At 42.6% G+C, this 22,796-nt stretch overlaps 1 protein-coding gene across 1 annotated transcript; it reads right to left on the bottom strand.

Annotated features, from left to right (window-relative positions):
* Positions 1-5,967: 5,967 nt before the first annotated feature.
* ASB9 (ankyrin repeat and SOCS box containing 9) lies at positions 5,968-22,465 on the bottom strand. The gene is made up of 8 exons (XM_008926483.3): positions 21,893-22,465; positions 14,917-14,996; positions 13,669-13,776; positions 12,624-12,774; positions 11,924-12,058; positions 10,794-10,985; positions 7,298-7,463; positions 5,968-6,135 (listed from the first exon to the last, which is right to left on the bottom strand). Exons 1-7 carry the CDS (start codon positions 21,984-21,986, stop codon positions 7,339-7,341), a joined length of 885 nt encoding a protein of 294 aa, XP_008924731.3. The 5' UTR covers positions 21,987-22,465; the 3' UTR covers positions 5,968-6,135; positions 7,298-7,338.
* Positions 22,466-22,796: the final 331 nt, after the last annotated feature.

Here is a 22,796-nt window from a genome sequence, read left to right as displayed (position 1 = left end):
GAGGTAAAAACATTAGACTTCATAATGAAAGGAAGACAAGCATTAAGCACAGTTAGTCTAACAGTTAAGACAAACCCTGAGCATTGTATGCATCGTGTTAAATTTCACTTTCAGACAATAGATGTAGAAAGGCTGTTCAATAATAGGACACTAATAAACAAAAGTTGCACCACTTTCAGATAGAAGTGGCAATGATGGTCGATTCCCTGGTCCATGAGAGCCTGAGGTTGCGTTCACTCCCAGCACCACGTCTTTCCTACCTCGACTCTGATTATTCCTTTCTTAAAACTTTTCTGCAGAGACGTGTGCCAGCAATACCATCTGCTGGCTAAACCCAGCACTGTCCGGGGGAGTGGGCAAAGGTGGAGGGTCTGACAGCCCCCAGGGCAGCCACTTTTCTGCCCCTCATCTTCCTCCCTCAGGATGGCTCCTGTGCCAGGGGCAGCAGCAGCCAGCGCTGGGGGAGGAGCTGCTGTGGCAGGAGTAAGACAGCAGATCCTGATCTTAAGTCTTCCGAGCCAGAGATGTGTTCAGTTGCTCCTATCCCACCTGTCTCTCAATGTTCTGGCTTTTACTCCTGGTTCATAGGGTTTGAGGGCTTTTAATTATTACACTTAATGGAAGAGAAATGCTTTGCCTGGCCAACTCTCCACTCAGCTGCCCAGGCACATAGAAAAACAAACAAAAAGTCCGGATTGTGCACAGGGATCAGGAACAACCCTGTTTCCATATCTCAGGAAAAGAAGAGCTGTCTGTGATGTGCCCTTTGCTGGAGCTTTGCAGTAGCAGTCCCTCTTTAATCCAGGATAAGCATTCAAAACAATTCAGATCATTGGTATGGAATGAGATGACTGAAAGTAGACAGCTTATGCAAAACCCTTTCAGGGACTGAGCTGAAGGTGTTTTCACCATATATTTCTTTAGGAATAAGTTGTCAGGTTACATGAGACAGGAACAGGGAATTCTCTGAGAAACCACAGAGGACACTCAGGGAAGGTAGTGGAGATGCATTAAATAGCTATGGCCACTTTTTCTTTTCTTTTTCTTTTTTCTTTTTCTTTTTTCTTTTTCTTTTTCTTTTTCACCCAGGCCTCTGACCAAGGAGGGGAGAAAGAAGTTGGGAGCCTGGTCTGGGAAAAAGAGAGGCTATTAGGGAGGGATGAGATAGAGGACTATCAAGGGAGTAACAATGAGAGAGTAAGAAACAATTGTTGATTTTCTTAGATAAAATTAGCTGAAAACATTTGCAGAACAAACAGGGGGATTAGCCATACAAAAAACACGTGGTGGAGCTAAAGATCTCCTCTTGCCCTGCTCATGAATGCCGTGGATGCTGAGAATTTGCATGGTTACCCAGATGTCCAGGCCCTGAGGGCACCACCAGCACTTACAGTCCCATGGAAACTGCCTGGGGCTCCCCCTGACCCTGTCCCAGGACCTGTGACCCCATATCAGCCCCCTGTGGCTGCCAGTCCCTGCCCTAGGGATGCCCTAATCCAAACATCTGGTCTTATGCTCTTATGTACTGAGGCACTATCAGTGAGAAACTGTTAGTGAATTCAAGTCATATAGGCCTGCTGGATAAACTGGGTGAGAGGAAGGCTTGGATTCACCAAAACCAAGGAAGATATAACTCAGAAGAACCAGGGATAGCAAAGATAGAGAATGAATCTATTTAGTTCTAGGACTTTGCTTCCATCACCTTTAAAGAATATGTCTCAATAGACCAAATGGTAGATAGAATTTTTCATTGTTTTTTTCTGTTCCTGCAAGAAAAATGAGCAATTTGTTCGGTTTGGATGGAACCATTTGGGGTTGGTTTTGTTTGCTTTCTTGGTTGAGAAATAATAAAAGTAATTATAGCTTGAAAGACAAGAAAAGCTTCTTAACCTTTGCTCTATAAGGAAAAGAATTTGTGTAGGTCATTTGGATGACTGAAAAAATATTATGGATCTGTGAGCAAAGCCACTCCCTTTTGGAGGTCACTGAAAAAAGAGACTGAGTTGGTACTTCCAGAGCCTGAGCAGTGCTCTGGCTTTTCTATGGGACAAACAAATAGATGTAACTCCACTGATGATGGGATGTGGTCAAACCCTGTGCTCACCACTCTGATTAGCTGAGGAGCGGAAATACATTTGGCACCTATTCTGAACTGATGGAGTTATTTCAGAAAGGGATGTCTGTAGTTCTCATTGAGGAGACTTGGAAAGGCAGGTTCTGCCTACCAACTTACAGGAAAAATTATATATAAACAGTTGGAAGGGACAAAGAGTTTGTCAGTCTCAGTCCCCATGCTTGGCAGGAGAGTGAAAAAGGGAAGTCATGCACAGGGGTGACACTCCTTCAGTGAGGACCGAAGAAAGCAAAGCAGCTGCTGGGAGCTTTGCCCCTGCAGAAATTCCTAACACCAACTGTTCCTGTTTTGGTACAATTATTTAATCAGAGACAAAACCAACACAATACCCTTTCTGCAAAATAAGTTAATAAAAAGGGCAGTTTCAATGACAATGAGACAACCCTATACGTGTCATATCCATAAGATCTTTCCAGGGTCTGTGTGAACCTTCATGATTCAGAGTCAGCATGCTCTCATGAGACAAAGAGCTGCTTTAACTGTTCCCACTGCATTTTATAGACCACAAAAAGAAAAGCTCTAAGGATTTCAAAAGCCCCAGACTCGGCAGAGACTCCACAGTTTAATTTGTGAAGTGAGACAACTGACAGATTAAAAACTCAATTTTTACTTCACAGGCACTAAAGCCATGAGTCTAGTGCTGTGTCTCTTGAATCAGTGATGATTAATGAGTTTCAACCCTGTCAAAAATGCAAAGGAAAGTACTTCAGAAAGGAAAGGTTTCACCTAACATAGAAAAGAGACAAGACCTTGTTGCACAGTGACATGAGCCAGGTATTCTCCAGCACTCAGGTAGGGCTGGGGTAAGGGTTACAGTGTTAAATCAGGATATAAGAATTTGAAACATTTCTCTTCCCAGTAATAGTTCACTGCTGTCATTTTAAGGAAAAGTGGACTTCCCTAGGCATCCTAGAGAGCACTTTTGCATCAAATGTTGCCTCTGTGAAAGAAAGAGAATATCCCTTGGAGCAGTGAGCTGAGCTATGTGTCAAGGAATGACAAATAATTGCTTGATATGCATAGAAATAACTCTCAGGAATTTTTATCCAAAGTCAGAAGGGTTCAGGCTGGAACTGCAGGGCAAGGTATTTTCCATTTTGACAAATGCAGTGCATGTGTTAAGCAAGAAAAAGTGGCTTTGGAAGCATCAAGTCTCAGACCTGTGGCTCTCGAGAACATGGGTCAGAGGAGAATTGAGCATATCCCAATTTAGGCGTGGAAGCCCTCTCTTTGGCACTACTAACTTGCTATTTTGCATCCAGTTTTTCTCATTTTGCTAAGCTAGTAAAGTAAAATTTATTTCCTTCTCAGTCATCCCGAAACAAATTCATGCCAGTGGACAGCAAGAGGACATTTTCTGCATACTCTGAAAAGCTGTATGTTACACTTATTGGATTAGGATGTCTGTGGTTTCCAGGTAAGAGAAAATGTGAAATTACAAGAAATGGGCAGGGCAGTTGTGGACCTTTGCACAAATGCAAAATGAAGAACTGAGTCCTGGTCCATGTCTGATCCCACATAGCAACTGCTGTAGAGCCAAAACAACTTTGCAATGATTTGTTGCATCAGATATATTTCAATTAAAAAAAAGATCATTTTCTGTTGTTTTATTCTGTTGAGGTGTTGGTTGTTTAGTTTCAGTTTTCATAAGCAGCTCTGTATCCAGCAGAAGCAATATCATGTAAAGTGATTTGTTGGCACTGCCCTCTCTCTGTCAGCCAGACTCTGTGGGCAGGGACTCCCAGAGATGCATCTGATGGAGAGAGAATTACTGCCCTTCCACATCTCTTCAGCCCCACAGTGTACCCAACTGACAGACACCTGTTGGACTTATGACCATACAGGGATCTCCACACCCTCACATGCAGTAAAGGGTTCCTGTAGTGTAGACACACACAATGGCACCCAGAACATTACGTGTGCCTTCTGCTGAGGCAGCAGAGGAAACTAATTGATGAAAATCAGTTTAAACAAACAAACAAACAAACAAACAAACAAACAAACAAATCAAAACAAATTTTAGTTTAGACAGGGACCATCTTAATTCACATCTTTTCCTACTCTATGTAATCTGTCTCCTTTTCACTAACCCCCAAGTGAGCAGAAAAGAAATTGCCAGAGTCCAGCTCCACCTTAAAACATCAGCAAAATGCAACATTTGCAGAGTATTTGCATTTTAGTCTTATCTTTGTTATTGTTCTATTTAAAGGAACTATTCTGTACACTACCACTTGTATGCAGGATTGCAAACAGTTATAATTCAGTCCAAAATTCCACAGTATCAGACAATCCACAAAATTAGGTCTATCATTTAAAAAACAAGTGAAAAACAAACAAAAGAGTATAAACCATTTATTTTTTGAGAAAATAGCCTACAAAATTGAAACTTAATTACTGTTAAACTGCTATTAGAACAACAGGAAAGAATCTGATAGAATATATTCCTGACAATCATTCAAGTTCTGCATTACATTTTGAATGGTTTCAAATATAGAAAAAAAATTCAAACCTCACCTATAATGAGCTTATTCAGTTTGCATCTTGTACAACTTTTACAGTTTATAACTGGATAAGTGTTGATGCATAAAGCTATAATTCACCAGTGTTGATCACAGTTTCTATGAAAATAAATAAGCAAATATGCCGAGATGATACAAGCTGAGCATACAGAATTCATCCTAATTACACCTGGTCAGAGAAAATTCAAGTAAACAGTGTCATATCATGAAATTTCCAGAAGAAAATCAAATTGGAAGCAACACTCTCATCACATTCTCAGAGCAGTTTTCTTCTGATATTAGCATTACTCCTATAAACCCATTGGCTGAAGTTACAAAATAAGATGTCTAAAGGTAAAAGATAAAATTGGTATGTAAAAAGAATGTTTCTCCATCATCTCAAATATAATAAGATGAATCTTCAGCTTTCCAATGTGTCACCAAAGCAAGGATTCTTCACACTTTAATCTTCAATATTTAAGCACTGGTTCATTGTCCGTTCCCAGCCTGTTCAGCTTAAACAGGGGATTTGGTTTAAGATACTGATTTTAGAAGGATCCACCTTTCCCATTCAAGATGCCTTTATTTTCATGAATAGGTTTATTCAGCCTTCATCATGAATAGGTTTATTCTATTCAACCTCTGCAAAGACAGATGTCTATTTCCCCAGTAGGAGGGAAATAATTTAGAAGGCCATCTTAAACCAGCCAGTTAATTTTTACATGGCTCAAATATGTGTGATGAATTGGGTCAGATAAATGAACATTTCCAAGTGTCTCTATCACCAGGGTAGTTACAGACATAACTGGTTTTGTCATTTTGTCCCATTAGGGTATGATTTAGTGTCCCACAAAACCAACGGAACTGTGCTGTGTCTGATCAGCACAAAGGAATCAAATATCATACTGGATACCTACAGCCAGCAGTCATGTTGTCCAGACAAGGATTTGAATTGTAATTTACATCAAATACCAGCATCCAAGGTAGTATTTGATCCCTCCTCTTTAACTTCCCATATGTGAAAGGTAGGCTGGCACCACACACACTGGCACAGTGGTAAACATCAAAATAAGCTTTGGTGTGTCTGAAGGCTGCCAGTCTCTCCACTTATGAGATGAGGACTCTGCATATGTCATTGCCAGTGTTAACGATGTCATCACACTTTTTGCACACCCAGCCCACTCTTACAGTGCTCCACAGTGAAATGAAAAAGAAAAGGATCTCCAGAAGCACCAAAGTGCATGGCCTGCCCCTCCAACACAGGGAATATGTGGTGGCAACCCATCATGGGAGGCAGTGGGTACACTGTTGCTCTCAGGCGATGCAGATGCACCATGGTTCACAGCTCAAAAAGGAACAGGGCAAGCTCCAGAGGGAAGAAGAGTTGGAGTCTCCTCATCCTTGCTCCCACAAGTATCAGGCAGCTGATATTTCCAGGGGAGCACCCAAGAGAGCATAGAGTGGTCATAACTTCTCTTTGGTTTGTGGCAGCAGGACCTGTTTCTGAAAGGGAAAGAAAAATGCCCAGTGTTAAAGTTTAGCTGGAGGGAATATGTGTTCTTATAACCTCAGTGGAATAAGAACCACATATATCATACACTGAGTCAGCTGCTCAGCAACTGAACAGGGGGCAGAAATTGTCCACTATTTTTTTATTTTGGAATGGATTTTAATTTCGGTATTTTCATTGTTTGTTTTATGACCACACATTGGAGGTGTTATTATTACCACTCCCATGGAAAATTCTATGAGGTAGCAACTCTCCAAGAAAAAAAAGATTATCTCACTCCTAAGATGATCTCTTTTCTTGGGTGGGGAAAGGGGATAGAAGCTGTTGTTTTTCTGATGCATGCTGAAAAATGCTTAGGAAATATCACCTAATTTTCAGGGCAAAAAAGGGAGGCACTCGATGCCTGCAACTGATAGCCTGTTAGCCTGTGTCCTTGAAAAATAATATGCTACAAGGACAAAATGTGTAGTTCTGAAGTGTAGCTCTTTTATGTCTCAAAGTATCACGAATAAGCGATTTTAATGGATGATTAAAAGCTCTGCCCTCACTATTATTGCACTGTAGGAAGCTGCCATCAGCACTGACCTACTTGCTGCCATGGCAGAAATGCCTATTTCAGATTCTGGCCTAAATGCAGATGATTGTTGGTTGGTGCTTATCTGTTTGCAGTGTGATATCCTTAGAAAATAAATAACTTCTGCCAGAGGGCCTCTCTTGTTTGGCAAGTAGGTTCAGTTTGGTTCTCTTTCCTTACCTGTACACTGGTGTGGGTTCAGCCCTCACAGATGACAGGCTCGTGAGCTCTGCTTACTCTTTAGTGTGCTTAACATATGAGTGAAGTGCTGTTAGTGCTGGACTGGGGGTTGTCAACCACAAGACCTCTGAAACTGTGCCAGAGAATCAGATCTGTTTTAAAATGTTAATTTTCTATGCTTTCAAGGGGGTTCTCAAGTTACATTTCCAAGATTCACCATGCAACCATGCAGGATTGTTTCTTTCCAAATTATGGATTTGGTGGGAGTGACGGCAGCGAGGACTGAGCAAGTCAGTAAGTCCTGTGCTTCTTGGACCCAGGCTTTACTAGAGATCAGAAATTGCCATAATTTAACATTGCAGACACTAGCAACACCAGTGATGAAAAAAGAGTCAACAAACCTTGCTGTGTTGTTAAAGGCACCATTTTGAATATTAAAGGCTCAAATGTGGAGAAGGAAATGTTTCAGCTCATCTGGGAGGAGAAGTCCAGTTATTTTTTGATGTTGCTTGTATCCAAAGCACCTCCTGATGCACAGGCGGCACAACTGCATCAAGGACAGTGGCCCTGTAGAAAGAGGCAGGGAAAAAGTTACATACATGGCTTTACAGTGTCAAAATTATAAAACTGAAACAGTAGCTGTGCATCACTGCTCTCTCCACCTCTTGCAACCCACCTCTCACCAGGTTTTTACATTCAGCAGTGAAAAGCCAAACCTTCACCCACCAAAGGACATCAGCCAACCAGCAGTCCAGCCCATGAGTAATCCACTCTGTCATTATACAGCTGCAATTAGCATCAACAGCATCAGCCTTTCCTTTTAAGCTGATCGAGTGTGAAGCAGTTTGTGTTGTCTATGATTGATACTACCTTAAAAGTCCTTCCTTCCCTCACTTTCCCTGTGAGATCCAAATTTTCAGTCCACTACCTTCTTGAGATGTAATTCATAACAGTGACAAACACATAGCAAAAGAAACACTATACAATTCTTTATTTAAACTTCAAGATTAACTGGTCCCATGTTGATAAATGCAAGCCCTGCTGAAGAATCTTTGTCACTTTTTTAAAAATCTAAGTATAATACACTTATTGTACACCCATAATACACTTGTTTGGGTCACTCATCTTTTTCAGGAAGAGGTAGATCCTATGTGAAGTTTTAACTATTGTACCTGTAAGTGTTTATCCCCCCAAGGCATCATTCGCACAGGGGCCACAGTGTGGAGGGTGGCAGAGGACTGTGGGAGGGCAGGTAAGAAGGACAGGCATGGATGTGGGGGCTGGATGCTGGGAGTGGGGAGGAGATAAGAAGAGACACTGCAGAAAGTAAGACTGAGGTAAGTGAGCTGGGAGGGGACAGTTTAGGTGCCACTTGCCCATGCCTGCCTGCCTGGCAGCTGAGACAGCCATGCTCTGAGAGCTGAAGTGTTGGTGCTGGTAGAGGAGTGCCGTGCAGCGGGAAGGAAGGGAGGCTACAGCAAAAATGCAGTGAGGTCGCAGCTTTGATCACCTTTTGAGACTTCCCTTATGCAGGACACCACATTTTGAACAGCTCTCCAGGGTTGAAAACTGCTGTGCTACCAAAAGACTGTGCAAAGGGCTGCACCCTTCTGCTAGGAGTCAGCATGTGACTTAGTTACCCTGTTCTTGGGTACAAAATAAGGCAAGCCGATATGGGGCAAGTTGAACTGACTATTGCACTGTAACAGTGCACTTGTACTTCACCATTCTGATCCCAAAGATAAATGTGACTATAAACCTCACATTTAAAAAAAAAAAGCTTCCATTAAAAGAAAAAGCAACCAAACCCAAAACATGAAGACTTATCATAACACAAGCCATGACACTACACTGGAAAATATTTAGCAAGCACAAGCATACTCTTCAAAAACACAGCACATTTTCTGGATCATTAGCTCCCACCCACATGTAGGACCCTCCCTACAATGCAAGCAGAGTGTGAGGTGTTCCAGAAGGTGAAGGTGTGGGAAGGGAAACCACAACATGTACCACATCTGCTCTGGGAAGGCAACTGGGTCAGCACACTCACCAGCTTATCTCTGTTGGCAAAACACACTCCCTGCAGCCTGCCCAGCCGTGGACTGGGGGGCTCCTGTTCCCCAGCATCTGGGGTGTGGGGGGAGAGGAGCCATGCTTGGGGGCAGGGCAGGGGAGAATCAGCTGGTGCTGAGGGGTTGTGAGGCTGGTGGGGTGAATGATCCCCACAGCACATTTCCAAACCTCTGTGTGAAACAAGATGGGTAGTATTTGCACCGCTCTCCAGATTGCATTCAGCCAGCCAAGGAAGTCAGATATCAGCTGTCCTTCAGGCATGACCCTACTCAGAGAAGGGCATGTTGGAGAACATCAGCAAAACACTATTCCACAGAAAAAAATCCATTCAGGTATTTATTGTTTCTGATTTTGATTGCTGAGTTTCACTTAAAAAAGTTCCTTACTGCCTGAGCTGTCAGCAGAGTTTCTCGGGCCAGCTCGACAGGGTGTGCCTGTTTTTCTATCTCAAATAAACAGGACACACACAGTGCCATGGGAGTCAGGAGTCAAGCAGAGCAGGGGTTGGAACTCAGAAAGATCACTACTCTGTGCGCCATAGATTAGGCTGGGAAACCAAATATCCGTTGCTCATGCATAACATGGACAACGCAGTTGCTTCCATGCTATTATTTTCCTGTTACTATTTCAAGCAGGGCCTGATTCATCATTTTGTTATTCCAGTTCTACCTTGGTGTAAATTTCTCCATGGCAACAATCACATCAACATGTAACTGGTATAATAGAGTCATGGACCACACCATCATCAACTTGTTTAAAACATTGAAAATCCAGGTTATTTAGTAATGTGTATAGCTTGATGATTGAGAAAAAATCTAAAGAAGACAAGTATACAAAAATAAGCAGACACTAGAGACCTTAGTCTAATTTCCCTCAAGAATGGCAAGTAACATTTCTCTCCATAATTAATTAAAGAGTTCATAATCAATAAAATAAAATTACCTGGAACTATTTAATTTACATATACAAAATAGATACTTCCTGAAGTTTATGATTATACTGCTGGATTATTCAGCATGTAGTGTTGGCCTTTAAAAAAAGCCTAGTGTTTAAATGTATATAAATATATATAAATATATATATTCATTATATCATTCCTGCACAATTTTCCTTAATGCCCACTCAAAAAAAGTAAAATAATATAGTCTTTCATTTTAAAGATACTTTTGCATCTGTGTAAGAACTTGGCCCAAGAATCAAAGTTTAGCACAAAGAACTAGAAAATAAGTTCTTCGATATACTTTTTTTATTATCACACACATTAAAATTTTTCTGGTTGCAAATCTGCATTTATACGTTTGTGCTGAGACCAATATCCCGTGTAAAACTGACTGTATAACCAAAGATGCCAGTCCTCGCACTCACTGGTTATCCTCAACTCCCATCAGAGGTGGTTTGCTGCCTGCATTTGCTCCAGAGAACACTCCTGGCTCTACTCCCATCTCAGACACAAAGGAACTGGGAGATCCTCCCTAACTTCACTGGTTTATGTAATGAGAAAAAGCTACCATTAATTTCTAAGGAGTGTTCTGCTTATTTTTTTCACCCTAAACACTATTACTCATTATATTGCAAGCTCCATAAGATTGCTCCCCAATGCAGTAGATTCACAATCCAAAGGTTCAAGATGGGTTATTATTCTTGCCATAACCACTGTTAGAGAGCCACTATATTCTGGCACTAGAAAACATAGTGTCCCTATGCCAGGGAACAGAGGCAAGCTTAGTTATTCAAGCTTTTTTGGTGTCAGTAGCCTGGAATAGCATAGCCTTTTGCAAAAGTCTGCATAGTTTTTCCCTAAATAAAACAAGAACTAAGGGGCACCTTCTCTCTGCAGGAATAGTTGGCCCACAGGACTGCCAGGTGGGACCAGCTCCATCGGCCTCTTGTTATCAGCGTTCTTCACCCAAATGTCTGCTCCAAAGTCCATCAGCAGCGTCACCAGCTCCACATTGCGATTCCTGGCAGCCACATGCAGAGGGGAGTCCAGGCCTTTGCCAATGTTCACATTTGCTCCTGAACACCAACAGATGACAAAGAATAATGTCAAAGAATAATGACTATACAGTAGCTTATTTCCATTTACTGTTCTAGCTGCTACTGCTCCGAATAACACATAAATGATGTAGCATCCAGGTAGAGGTGGACTGCTTTATGCTTGGGCTTGGTACTACAACTTGCACATGCACAACTCACAGTGGTTGAGGAGCAGTGGGGTTGTGACTAAGAAAATAATCCCAGAGGAATGGTACATGAGGAAGTCCTTCATCCACAGCCCAGCTCGTGGATATCTTGAAGCAGGACAAAGGTATAGTTCCACCTATGTCCCACCTTTACTCCCCATCCCTCAATATACATGCAAGGTTTCAATGTGCTCTGTACTGGAGGCTTAAGCTGGTGGAATCCCCAAGTACCAAAGTATCTATTGGGTACAAAATGTAAAGATGGAAAAGTTCTAGAGGCCCTTGGTAGAAGAGGGTATAAGCATCCTTGATGAGAATTCCCCCATTTGTTACTCTGGAATAATGGTTCCTAAAACACCTTAAGAAGGGTGAGCTGCAGAGCTAATTCAAAACCATTTATAATGTTTCTATAGTACACATTCCTATATATAGGAGGCAGTAAAAAATAAACTATCAGAAAAAAAGAAAATAGCAGCAAACATTTAATATTTAGATTAAGTTATATTTGACTTCTTGAGAAAAGAGGTCCAGACACCATCAGTCATGTGAAATACAGAATCAACTATCATTTTGTTGGAAGCTGTAAAGCTTAGTTCCTGGGTCAAGAAGATCTTGGTCACCCTACTACCACATTCAACCCAGGACTGCCATTAGGAGTGAAACCTCTCCAGGTCCCAAGGGAGGAGGGTCTCTAAGTCTTTGAGGCAAAGATAATCCAAAGATAGCTGTTGCAGGAAACAAAAGTACACAGTTCTTTATTTTTATTTTTACCTGACTCGAGCAGCTTCTTGGCACAGTTCACTTGCTGGTTATCACAAGCTACATAAAGTGGAGTACCCAGATGCTTGATGTTGTGATCTATATTTAGCCCATGGAACACAAGGAGTTCAACACATTGCACATGACCTTAAAAGGGATAAAGGAAGAGTCAACTCAGAGAGATCAGACTTTTTTTTTCCCCAGCAAATTCTCTGTTGCAACGGTGAAGTTTGGCAAAGATTCAATGTTTTGTCAAGAGGTGGTAGTGTAATACTTTCATCCATTCCAGTGTATCCAGCCTGGAGAACAGGAGCTGCACAGCCACACAGCAAAACAGGTTAAAGGCCTCATATTTTATCTGATTTTATCTGATTCATTTCAGATGTCTACTGAAGATGAGATTAATCCCTCTGTGTTTCTCTCCACTGCTTTTGAAGATAGTCAGACTTCTCCTTCAAATGTCCACATTTTAGGTGGCTGACTTGGATAATGCATCCCCTTCCAGGTGTCACCATGTGAACTCAGAGGATCTGACACTGAGCTGACCTGCCCTTGATAAGCTGTAGGGGTGGGAAGAACTGCACCCCTCATGTGAGACCAACTAGCAAGGCATTTTACATGACCCAAACTGAGAAAATTATCTTTATCTCTCTCTTCTACCTCAACACATTGCTAGCAACTTGGAAAAGAGGGCTGATGCCTGTGAGGTTACCTCTCTTAGCAGCTTCATGGATGGGGGATGCCAAATCACAGGGTGGGTGTAGGCTGGCTCCATGCTTCAGCAATAAATTCAAGCAAGCCACACTGCCACTGACACAAGCACTGAACAAAGGAGTGTGCCAGTCAACAGTCACTCCATTCACCTGGGGGAAAATAACTCAATCAGGCATTTTATTTGTCTTCTTGTTATTTCAAAACTGATGACAATTATCTAGTTTCTCATAAGGCAATAGGATTCTCAATACTTTTTATTTAATTCTGTGCCAAAACTCCCTGGTGCTTCTGAAGATTATGACTTTTTATTAACATGATCATTAAAAATATACTTTTTAAAATTGCACCTAAACCTCTCCTGCAAAAAATATACTTACTCAGTGCCACTCCAGAGTCTCTTGGGAGTTATCAAGTTAAATGTGTGCCCATTTCTCAGTCATCTCAGCTGAAACACACCTGCCCAAAGCTCTCTCCTGAAATTGTGCATTTCTGGTTGAAAGTGTGCAGCACTCTCCTTCTTTTACTTGTTTTACATTTTTTTTTAAATTTTAAACTAAAAGGTAGTATATGCCTGAGTCAACTTTGACATTAGCTTCAAAAGTAGTGACCATGAGACACCATTTCACCATTTTGCTTGCATGTTGTTTTTATTTTCTTTCCATTTTATTATCAGTTGATCCCAGCAGTTCTACACCTCTACTTGAGACTCTGCATGTTGATACCAATGAGATTAATGTGTGCAGAAAATAAAATACACCCTTAACTGCTGAGAGATTATAAACCCTTTGCAAGATGAACTTCCACTTGCTCTTGTAAATTATGAGAACATTGCATCTTCATCTAAAGAACATTAATACCTGTTGGTTATGTCCGTGCTTTCTGGTTTGCTATGTAAAGAAGTGCATTTTACATAAGTACCTTAAGCAGAGGTAAGTACAGAGTGTAAATCACAGTGATATGCTGACATGGCATCACTTAGCATTAAAATGTGGTAATACAACATACTAACACTAGAGACAACATCCTGTCCATCATGTACTCACCCGAGCACCGTGTTTTAATAGGACACTGGCACAAGCAGCATGACCCCCTAGGCAGGCTTCATGGAGAGGAGACACCTGGTCCGCTGTAACAAGGTTAACATCACTCCCCTGATAAGATAACAGAAAAAATCATTACAACCAGTTACCAAAAGGCCCATACAGAACAACAATAGCAACAACAACAACAACCCCTTTCTGGATTTAAAGTTGTATGTAATCAGACTTCCTCAACTGCCTGTAGCTTCTTATCTCAAAAAGTAAGCAGATACTTGTGATGCTTTGGCTGGAGTGGATACTGGCACAGCATACAAGAGGTCTTTTCTACACACTGCTAATCAGCACAGAAAGCTGTAATGGACTGTCCAGTGGCACAATACAGACATCCTGTTATGAACTCAGCATGATTTTTTTTCTAGTACACCATGAATAGCAAAATATGAAATGAATAATAATAATAAAAAATACAAAAAATTGCTCTTGACAGGGTTGTGACTGCTGCCTTTTTATATCACTGCTTAAGCCTTCTGACCTCCTGCCCACTGAGTCTTCGGTTGTTTGACTGGGTCCAATCCAGAAACGCTCTTGAAGTGTTTTCTGCCCTTTGCAGCAAGGCACCCACTGAAGGAAAGCCAGTCTCTGTATTAGAAACCATTGGTTTCATTCTACAAGATCTTTTGTTTCTAGCAAGGGCTTCAGAAGGTTAAGCTGGAAGAGTCCAATATCCTTTCCCTTTCCATCAACTCCTCCACTAGCTAAATTCAAGGATTTCAAAGAAATGAAGTGGTGACATTCAGAAATCACTTCTCCCTAGTCCTATCCTTCTGCAGCAGCAGCAGGACCCCAGGATACCCTCGGGCACTTCAGAAACAAATGTGTGAGTGGATGAATTGAAACCTCAGCACAGGTTAAGATGAGTCCAGAGCTGTCCCCCAAATGGGGCACCAAAAGCTGCTCACAGACACAGGAGCTGCAGAGGGAATCCCTCAGCCATCCAGAGATCCTGGTAACAAGGCTCCCATTACTTGTACCAGAATTAAAGTATCACCCTGGATAGGTCAATGCATCATCAGCTTAGTGCACAGAGCTTGTGCTGGGCAAGGAACTGGGAAAAAAACCTGCTACACAGAAATTTCACTGCAGTCTGGTCAGCATGATTTTCTCACCCTGGAAGTTTCACAGTAAAGCACAGATCGCATCCAACCACTGAACAAACCCAGCAGAGACCACATCAGCCTGGTGGAGGAGTACCTGTTCAATGAGTTTCTTCACAGTAAGCAGACGCCCACGGATAGAGGCTTCATGTAGAGGAGACCAGTCTGAAACAAAGTCTGTATAAAAAGAAAGACAGGAAGAAGGCTAGGAACTCCATCAGCATACTTTACTTCAACTCTGTGACCTCTCTTCTATTTTATTTATTTGACCTGCTAGGCTTTCCTTGGAGCAGCTGCTGGGAGGGAGACAGATAAGAATGACTTCTCTCTGAGTGTGTTTTTAACTCATCCTGTGTTTGCACTGAGCAGCTGTACTCCCTTTCAGAAGACTGGAGAGGGATTTGCAGAACATCACCTGACTCTGGCTGAACTTGTCCCTCTCTTTCAATTATTTCCAGTTCCTTTGCTTTCATGAACTCATTACATTTTACCAATTAACTCAAAAGAACTTTTGAAGAGAGTATGGCTGCCCAGGCATTTACCCCTGCTCAGAGCTGGGCTAGGGTCAGTACTTAGCAAGAGAAGGTACCAAAGTACAAAGAGGTAAATTGTGTTACCTATTAATTTTGCCTTTCAGTATTCAGTGTTTGGTGTGAGTGGTGCATTATAAGTAATAGCTGTGTTTTCTGTGTTATTGAAACCACAAAGTGAGGTACAGAACATATATACAATGTAAATATTAATAGAAGATCTTCAGTATTACAGATTTTATCGCTCAGAGCCAGCTGACAGCAATAATCCCTCTGGGAGATATTTACCTCCTTCAGCATTCAACAACTCAGAACCCAGTGCCCGGTCTATGTCAATAGCCCAGGTTCCCCCTGGGAAGGAAGGGAAGCATTTCCAGAGGGCACTTTACCTAACTTCTTTTGGAAACACATTTTGCTGCTCTCTGAAGACGTCCCACTCTCCTTCCACTAACTACAAAGAAAACCCCAACGACTGATTTGCTGGATGAGTTGCTGAGGTTTTCAGGATTATACTAGACTACATATATGGAATGGAATGCTTATCAGCGAGAAGTCCACCTTCAGCAAAAAAATCCTAATAAGCCACCATAATTCTTTAAAATAACTTTTACAGATAAGGTGATGATGTCAGTGCTCATACAAGATTCACAGATCTCGTCTCAGGTATGACCATGCATGGGAGACCTGAACCTCTCACGACCAGTGTCTTGCCCCTTGTGACTATGCCATGGTGTGCTGTAAAGAGGTGATGACCAACTGTGTCAACCATCTCCCAGCCTGTTGGGCTATTGCTCTCTCACCTTCAAGGGTGGTCAGCAAAGGAGCACAAATTTAAACAAGATGAGATCTAGTATATTAAGGCTTAAAATGTGTCTGCAATTGAAAAATTCTGCACCTATGTAAATGGTGACATGAAGATGGTGGTATCTGAAATATGTTGTTCATCAGACACAGAAATCTTTGCCTGCATAACTATGTTAGGTGGGGGGGGTGACTTTTGCTGGCATTGTGGCTGCAAAAAGTCTGCTATAGATTTATAGTTATTCTTGCAAGACTCTGTGCAGTACATTTGTGTAGTTGTTCATATAGGTAAAAGGATATTTCTGCTATGACAATACAACATTTTGAGCCACTTCATGTCCACCCCAATGATTATAAGTACTTGAAATGAACAGAGGAATGAACTCAGGAAATCTGGGTGATGTATATCAGTTCCCTGACCAACCTAGTGGCCCTCTGCAATGGAGTGACTACATCAGTGGACGAGGAAAGGGCTACAGATGTCATTTATCTGGACTTTTGTAAGACCTTTGACATGATTCTCCACGACACCCTTCTCTCTAAATTTGAGAGAGATGAATTTGATGGGTGAACTGTTTGGTGGATGAGGAGTTGATTGGATGGTCTCATTCAGTGGGTAGTGACCAATGGCTCAATGTCCCAATGAACATCAGTGACAAGTGGTGTTCCTCAGGGATCTGCACTGGGACCAGCGTTATTCAATGTCTTCATCAAGCCATAGAGAGAGGGAATGAGTGCACCCTTAACAAGTTTGCAGATGACATCTAGCTGAGTGGTGCAGTTGACACTCCTGAGGGATGGGATGCCATCCAGAGGGATCCAGACAAGCTCAAGAAGTAGGCCCATAAAAACCTCATGAGGTCCCACAAGGTCAAGTGCGTGCAAGCTGCTGCATCTCAGCTGGGGCAACACCTGGTATCTATACAGGCTGGAGTATGTCAACCATATCCTGGTCTACATCAAAAACAGCATCACCAGCAGGTGATTCTGCCCCTATGCTCTCATGAGATCCCACTTGGAATACTGCATACAGCACTGGGGTTCTCAGCATGGGAAAGACATGAACCTGTGGGAGCAGGTCCACAGGAGAGCTTCAAAAATGATCAGAGGGATGGAGCACCTCTCCTCTAAGGAAAAGCTGTGAGATTCAGGATTGTTCAGCCTGGAGAAGGGAAGGCTCTGGGGAGACCTCACTGCAGCCTTTCAGTACTTAAACAGGCATATAAGAAAGATGAGGAGAAACTTTTTAGCAGGGCATGGTGTGACAAGGGGACAAGGGGTAAAGGTTTTAAATGAAAAGGTTAGATTTTGACTAGATATAAGAAAGAAAATTCTTACATTGAGGGCGGTGAAATACTGGAACAGGTTGCCCAGAGAGGAAACATTCAGGATCATGCTGGACAAGGCTCTGAGCATCTTGCTCTGGTGGAAGGTGTTCCTGCTCATTGCAGGGACATTAAAGGTATCTTCAAACCAAAACTATACTATGACTCCATGAATTAGCTTCTAAAGAAATGTGTAATTTTTGTTACTAGCTTCATTTGAGCTCTGCCTGCCTCCTTCTATGTTCCATGGGCCATGTCCCACAACAGACACATAGTTTCAATAAGTTCAGAAACATCCTTTTGCTTTAGCAGATGGACAGCCAATTCCAGAAGCTGTAGTTCTGGTCTCATAAGGGTAGCCAAACTGCTACAATTATTAAAGCATAGAATTAACTGACTAAAATAACTTTGCTCTAAAGTGATGTGTGTCAAAATGATTCTTATCTGGCTGCGCTGTTGTTCTTGCTTATCCTGCCTGTATTACTGTTGTTTGTGTTTCCAAGGTCTGTAAAAAGCTTTGTCCCATTTAGAAACTAATGCCATTGCCCAATTTGCATGAGTTGTAAGGGAAGTATGTTTATAGAAATTCTAAAAATCTAGATTGAAGAACAAGTTTTCTGAGCTGCAACTTGATCTTTTTTTGGCCAAACAAATATAGGCAGGGGTTTGTGCAATCTACCGACTTGTTATATCATCATGTCAGCATTCTGGTTACAAAGAGGGATATATCTATGTGCAGATTTTATCCATTCAGCCCTTATTTGAGAAAATACAGGTTTCTACTGATACTAAAAAGAGCCAGATCATTTGTGGACTGACCATTAGCATGTAATTTTGCCAAGCTGTAACAATGAACTGAAAGATTGACCATATAAGCATCAAAAATAAATGTTAGTGGAAAATAAAGAGGTATGTGTTAACACATCATAATCCAGCTGGGAGTTCTATACTGAGAGGAACCAAGAGTTTTATTCTAGATGGAAGTGGAGTGCTATGGAATCCTCCACACGAGCCTCGGATACCTTGCAAAGAGAGGTCTGATGACTGATGACCAATTGCCACGGCGTACTTCCAGATCTGCAGCCATGAACTGCACGGCCCCAAGCTGATCTCTCTCCTGCCCTATCTCCATCTGCAGCAAACACCTCCACCCTGAAGCAATACCAGGGAGGCAAGCCCTCTAGAAGGGAAGGCAAATTCCCCCAGCTTCTGCACCAAGGGCATCACCTTTTGGCAAACAACAAAATTTCTGTTTTCTGCCTGCTCCCAGCCGGAATGTGTGTTTCTTGCCTGGAAGAGGAGGGAGGCTGCAGTGGATTTTCATATCTCACATCCCTCTTCTACACAGCACAGGAGGCACAGTGTCAGTAATATAAATGATCAGTATTTATATTTGATTAAGGCCTAAGGAAATGCCAGTTCCAGCTGGCCATGGTCTTTCAAAATTCTGAACTAGTGACTTTTGGGAAAGTGTTCAAAACCTTCTGCCCTCTAAAGCTGCCTGTGAAGCAGCAGGACCAGTGAACATGGGTGACACATCGTGTTCACGGTATGTACTGCCGCTGGAACAAAGATTTCGGATTGCCAAAATTATGTACAACTGCTCTTTCACAGAGAGACAAGACTTTTCATCCAAATTTGAAATTTACCCACCTTAGTCCACAGGCAAGCTGAGTCAGACCCCAGTCACAGAATCACAGAATCACAGAATCACAGAATCACAGAATGTGCTGAGTTGGAAGCAGTATACCTTATGGGTATAAGGATCATCAAGTCCAACCTTTAACGCTGCACAGGACAGACCCAAGCGTCACACCATGTGCCTGAGAGTATCATCCAAACATTTCTTGAACTCTGTCAGACTTGGTGGTGTGATCACTTCCCTGGGGAGCCTGTTCCAGTGCCCAACCACCCTCTGGGTGAAGAACCTTTTCCCAGTATCCAACCTAAACCTCCCCAGATGTAATTTCAGGCCATTCCCTCGGGTCCTGTAACCAGAGAGAAGAAATCAGTGCCTGCCCCTCCTCTTCCTCTCATGAGGAAATTGCAACTGCATTGAGGTCTCCCCTCAGTCTCCTCTTCTCCAGCCTGAACAGACCAAGTGACCTCAGCCACTCCTCATATGGCTTCCCCTCAGGGCCCTTCACCTTAGAGATGACAAGAAGGTGGTAGATGAAGCTTTCCTGGATTATAGTGAGACTTCTGATAGTGACCCTCACATCAGCCTTCTGGACAAGTGTCACAACCCACCAGTCAGGGGTATGATGTCTGTTGTAAATTCTTGTCAGTTTGAACAAATACACCAAATCATGTGTCAGGGAGCTCTTGTGCTTTATTGTACAGTTGCCTTAATTCTGGAAATGAGCCCACTGTTTAGACTCAAAAAGTGCCAGCTAACACTTTACAATACACTTCTCAAAACAAGCCCTTCATTTTTACAATACATTCAATAAGCTCTCAACTCCCACAATAAACTTCTCAAAGGTTCTGGCTCACAAGCTACAACACAATTCCACAAGCTCCCACTCCCACAGCACACCTTGGTATGGAGTACAGGGTAGAATATGACAGCTGTGTTTTGCCCAGACCAAGCAAGGGAGGAGAGAAAGAAAGGTGGAAAAGACAGAGAACAGAGAATATCATCAGTCCTTAGACCCTGCATTGTTTCTGCTGTGTGGATGGTCCAGATTGTTTTTCTGTTACCAAGACAGTAGTTCAGCATCTAGACATCCCAATCCCACTGGTTTTCAGTGGCATTGGGTCACCTAGTTTCCCTTTCACCGCAGGAAATTCCAGCCAGACCAGAGGTCACATTAAACCCCTGGTCATATTTGATTGCATTGCCATCATTTGGGCATGTGACACTGGCAGGGTGGTGTATACAGAGGGAGCTTTATAGTAATAACCACACAACCATGCAAATTCTGACTGCTCCCTGTGGGCAACAGAGCTTTCACTGGATCTTTCTAGAGCACTGTTTTTTGTAATGATGGATGAAGTTACTTCTTCCAGCCTCTGACCACATGGAGGGCGTTGCACCCTCCGTGCCTGTCCCTGGCTGGTTTCCTTCCACGCTCGTCACGCATGGTGCAGCTTGAAAGGGACTCTGAAGTCCTTTCAGTGAAGGTATGCTCTTGCATACATATTTGCAGACACAAAGGCACTACACAGCACTAAAAATGGTATTTTTCATATGCAAAGACCATCCCTTAAAGTTTGTGATATATGTTGCCTGAGCCAAATACATTCTGGCTGGAAGTTGCCAGCAGAGCTTATTGACAGGTGAACACAAGAGGAATGAACTGAACCCTGATTTTCAAAGGACCAAATTATCTGTGTCCAGCAGTGCACCATAAGGGATCCCCTCCTTCCAGCCTCCATTTTGCTGGAGCTCATCTCCAATGTGGTCCTGGTTCAATTCATACTGTTAATAACATCACTGTCCCTTCCCTCCCACTCCAGCCTCAGGATGCACACATATGACACACATGAGGAAAGGTAGACTACACAGCAGATAGACTGATCAACTGTGCATTGTGGTTTTATGGTCTTAACTTTCAATTTAGTATGAGTGGAAGCATCCTGAACAGCCCAGGAAAGGAGTGAGGACAGTGTGAAGTCACATTTTCTTAATTTGCCTCTTTCCCTCTACAGTCACCACTAGATGAAGGAGTAACTTCATAGAAACAGCTATGTGGAACAGGACCAGCTAAACTGTTATGTGAAGTTATAAATTACTTGTCTTTTTTTCACCATGCCATATTTTCAGTGGCTCTGGTCCAGACACAGAGCAGTGATTAGAGTGAGACCATTTGTCTGAATAACTGTTTGCTGTTATGTGACCACAACAGCATTGGTCACAACTGATCACAGTGCCATTGCAGAAGAACCCACCAGGGTTGGTGGCTCAGCCTGGACAAAAACACTTAGGTTTGCTCATCTGAAAGAAAAGGAGAAACAATGCAATAAAGGAAAAAAGGAAAAAGAAGAAGAAAGATAACAAAATAAAAGAAAAAAATTAAAATTAAAAATAAAAGAAAGAAAAAGAAAAGAAGAACTGAGCCAGTGCTGAGAGCTTCCAGCTGTCACTAATTTAAGTCAAATATGCCACATTGCCACTTGCTTTTCAGTGTGCTGTGGTTCAAATGCTGCATTTGTTTCTGCTTGTACAAACTGCAGTAGAGTCAAATACCCTTTTCTATGATACACAAAAAACCCAACCAAAATTTCAGTATGGAGTAGAAATAGCTTTTTAAAAATCCTTTCCAAAGTGCAAAGGCATGACAGCATTTCGTGGGACTGATTGTGGACCTGTTGAAGCTGGACATAGGGAGCAGCACATGACTGCAGCCTGACCCTGTCCTTTGCCGCCTCCGGCAGAGTTGAAGGCTTGTGGTGGGGTAGGAGCGTTACTTACCCCTCATCAGCGGGTTTGATGGAGACATTGCAGACGCCTGGCCTCCAACTGCTTGCAATTTGATGGCATTTTGATTTGTTCTCTCATCATCCATCTCAGCTCTGTCTGTCCAATTTCTGTTTTTTCACTTTGTGGTTGGTCTCCAGAGTTCAAATTCCATCGTCCCCGGTGAGCCCCCAGCGGTCAGAGTGATCTATGAAGCAGACTCAGCACGCATGAGTCAAACAGACTTCGCAGCAGCCCGGGACGTGGTGCCGGCAGCACTCCGTGCAGAAACTCGAGTACCTGGGTTGGGATTTAACGAAGCAGCTCCCTGACTGCCCTGGTCAGCAGCCAGCGATCCAGCAAAGCGAGAGATGTGCCTGATGTCACATCCTCTCCAACACGACACCCAATCGGGGCGCCCGCAGTCAGTTTTTATCAGGAAGGAAATTCTTAGTTTGCCAAAAAAACAAGACAGAAAGAGCTAGTTCAACTAGTTGAGCAAACTCTGCCTGCAGGGGATTTGCAAAGAAAACCCGCAGAGACACGAGTGCGCAGATCTGCACCGCTCCCCAGAAAGTTGTGTGCAGGAAACTTTGCTGTGCACCTCCCTGGACACAGCACGCTGTACGAAACTACCCATCTTGTCTGCCAAGCCCTAACAGGATGAAAGAAAGGGAGAGCTGATCGCCTGCTGCACAGCAGTGATCACTGCGTATTCTACAGATATTGAAACCACATGTCTGGGGAGCTGCACTTCCCACTGGAGGCCCTGTGCTCTCTGTGTGGAGTGGAAATTGCAGCCCTATGTGGACTTGTGTCTATTTCCCCTCTTCAATTGATTTTACTGAGTTACAGTCATACCAGGAGTTTTGTATCTAAGCAGTGCCCTTTTATTTTTAAGCAATTTCTCAGTCTAAAC

Source organism: Manacus vitellinus, unplaced genomic scaffold (genome assembly GCF_001715985.3).
Source record: "Manacus vitellinus isolate BGI_N305 unplaced genomic scaffold, ASM171598v3 scaffold_7_pilon, whole genome shotgun sequence".
Taxonomy (NCBI): domain Eukaryota; kingdom Metazoa; phylum Chordata; class Aves; order Passeriformes; family Pipridae; genus Manacus; species Manacus vitellinus.
Note: the sequence above shows the minus strand (reverse complement) of the source record. Positions and strands in the feature narration are given on the sequence as shown.

What these genes read in the sequence shown, in the direction of transcription:
- ASB9 (XM_008926483.3), bottom strand. Translation starts at nt 21,986, where the DNA reads ATGGATGATGAGAGAACAAATCAAAATGCCATCAAATTGCAAGCAGTT. An exon ending in TATTAAAACACGGTGCTCGG is followed by an intron (nt 12,775 to 13,668) that starts GTGAGTACATGA and finishes ATTTTCCCCCAG; the next exon opens with GTGAATGGAGTGACTGTTGA. An exon ending in CAAGAAGCTGCTCGAGTCAG is followed by an intron (nt 10,986 to 11,923) that starts GTAAAAATAAAA and finishes GTTGGTGTTCAG; the next exon opens with GAGCAAATGTGAACATTGGC.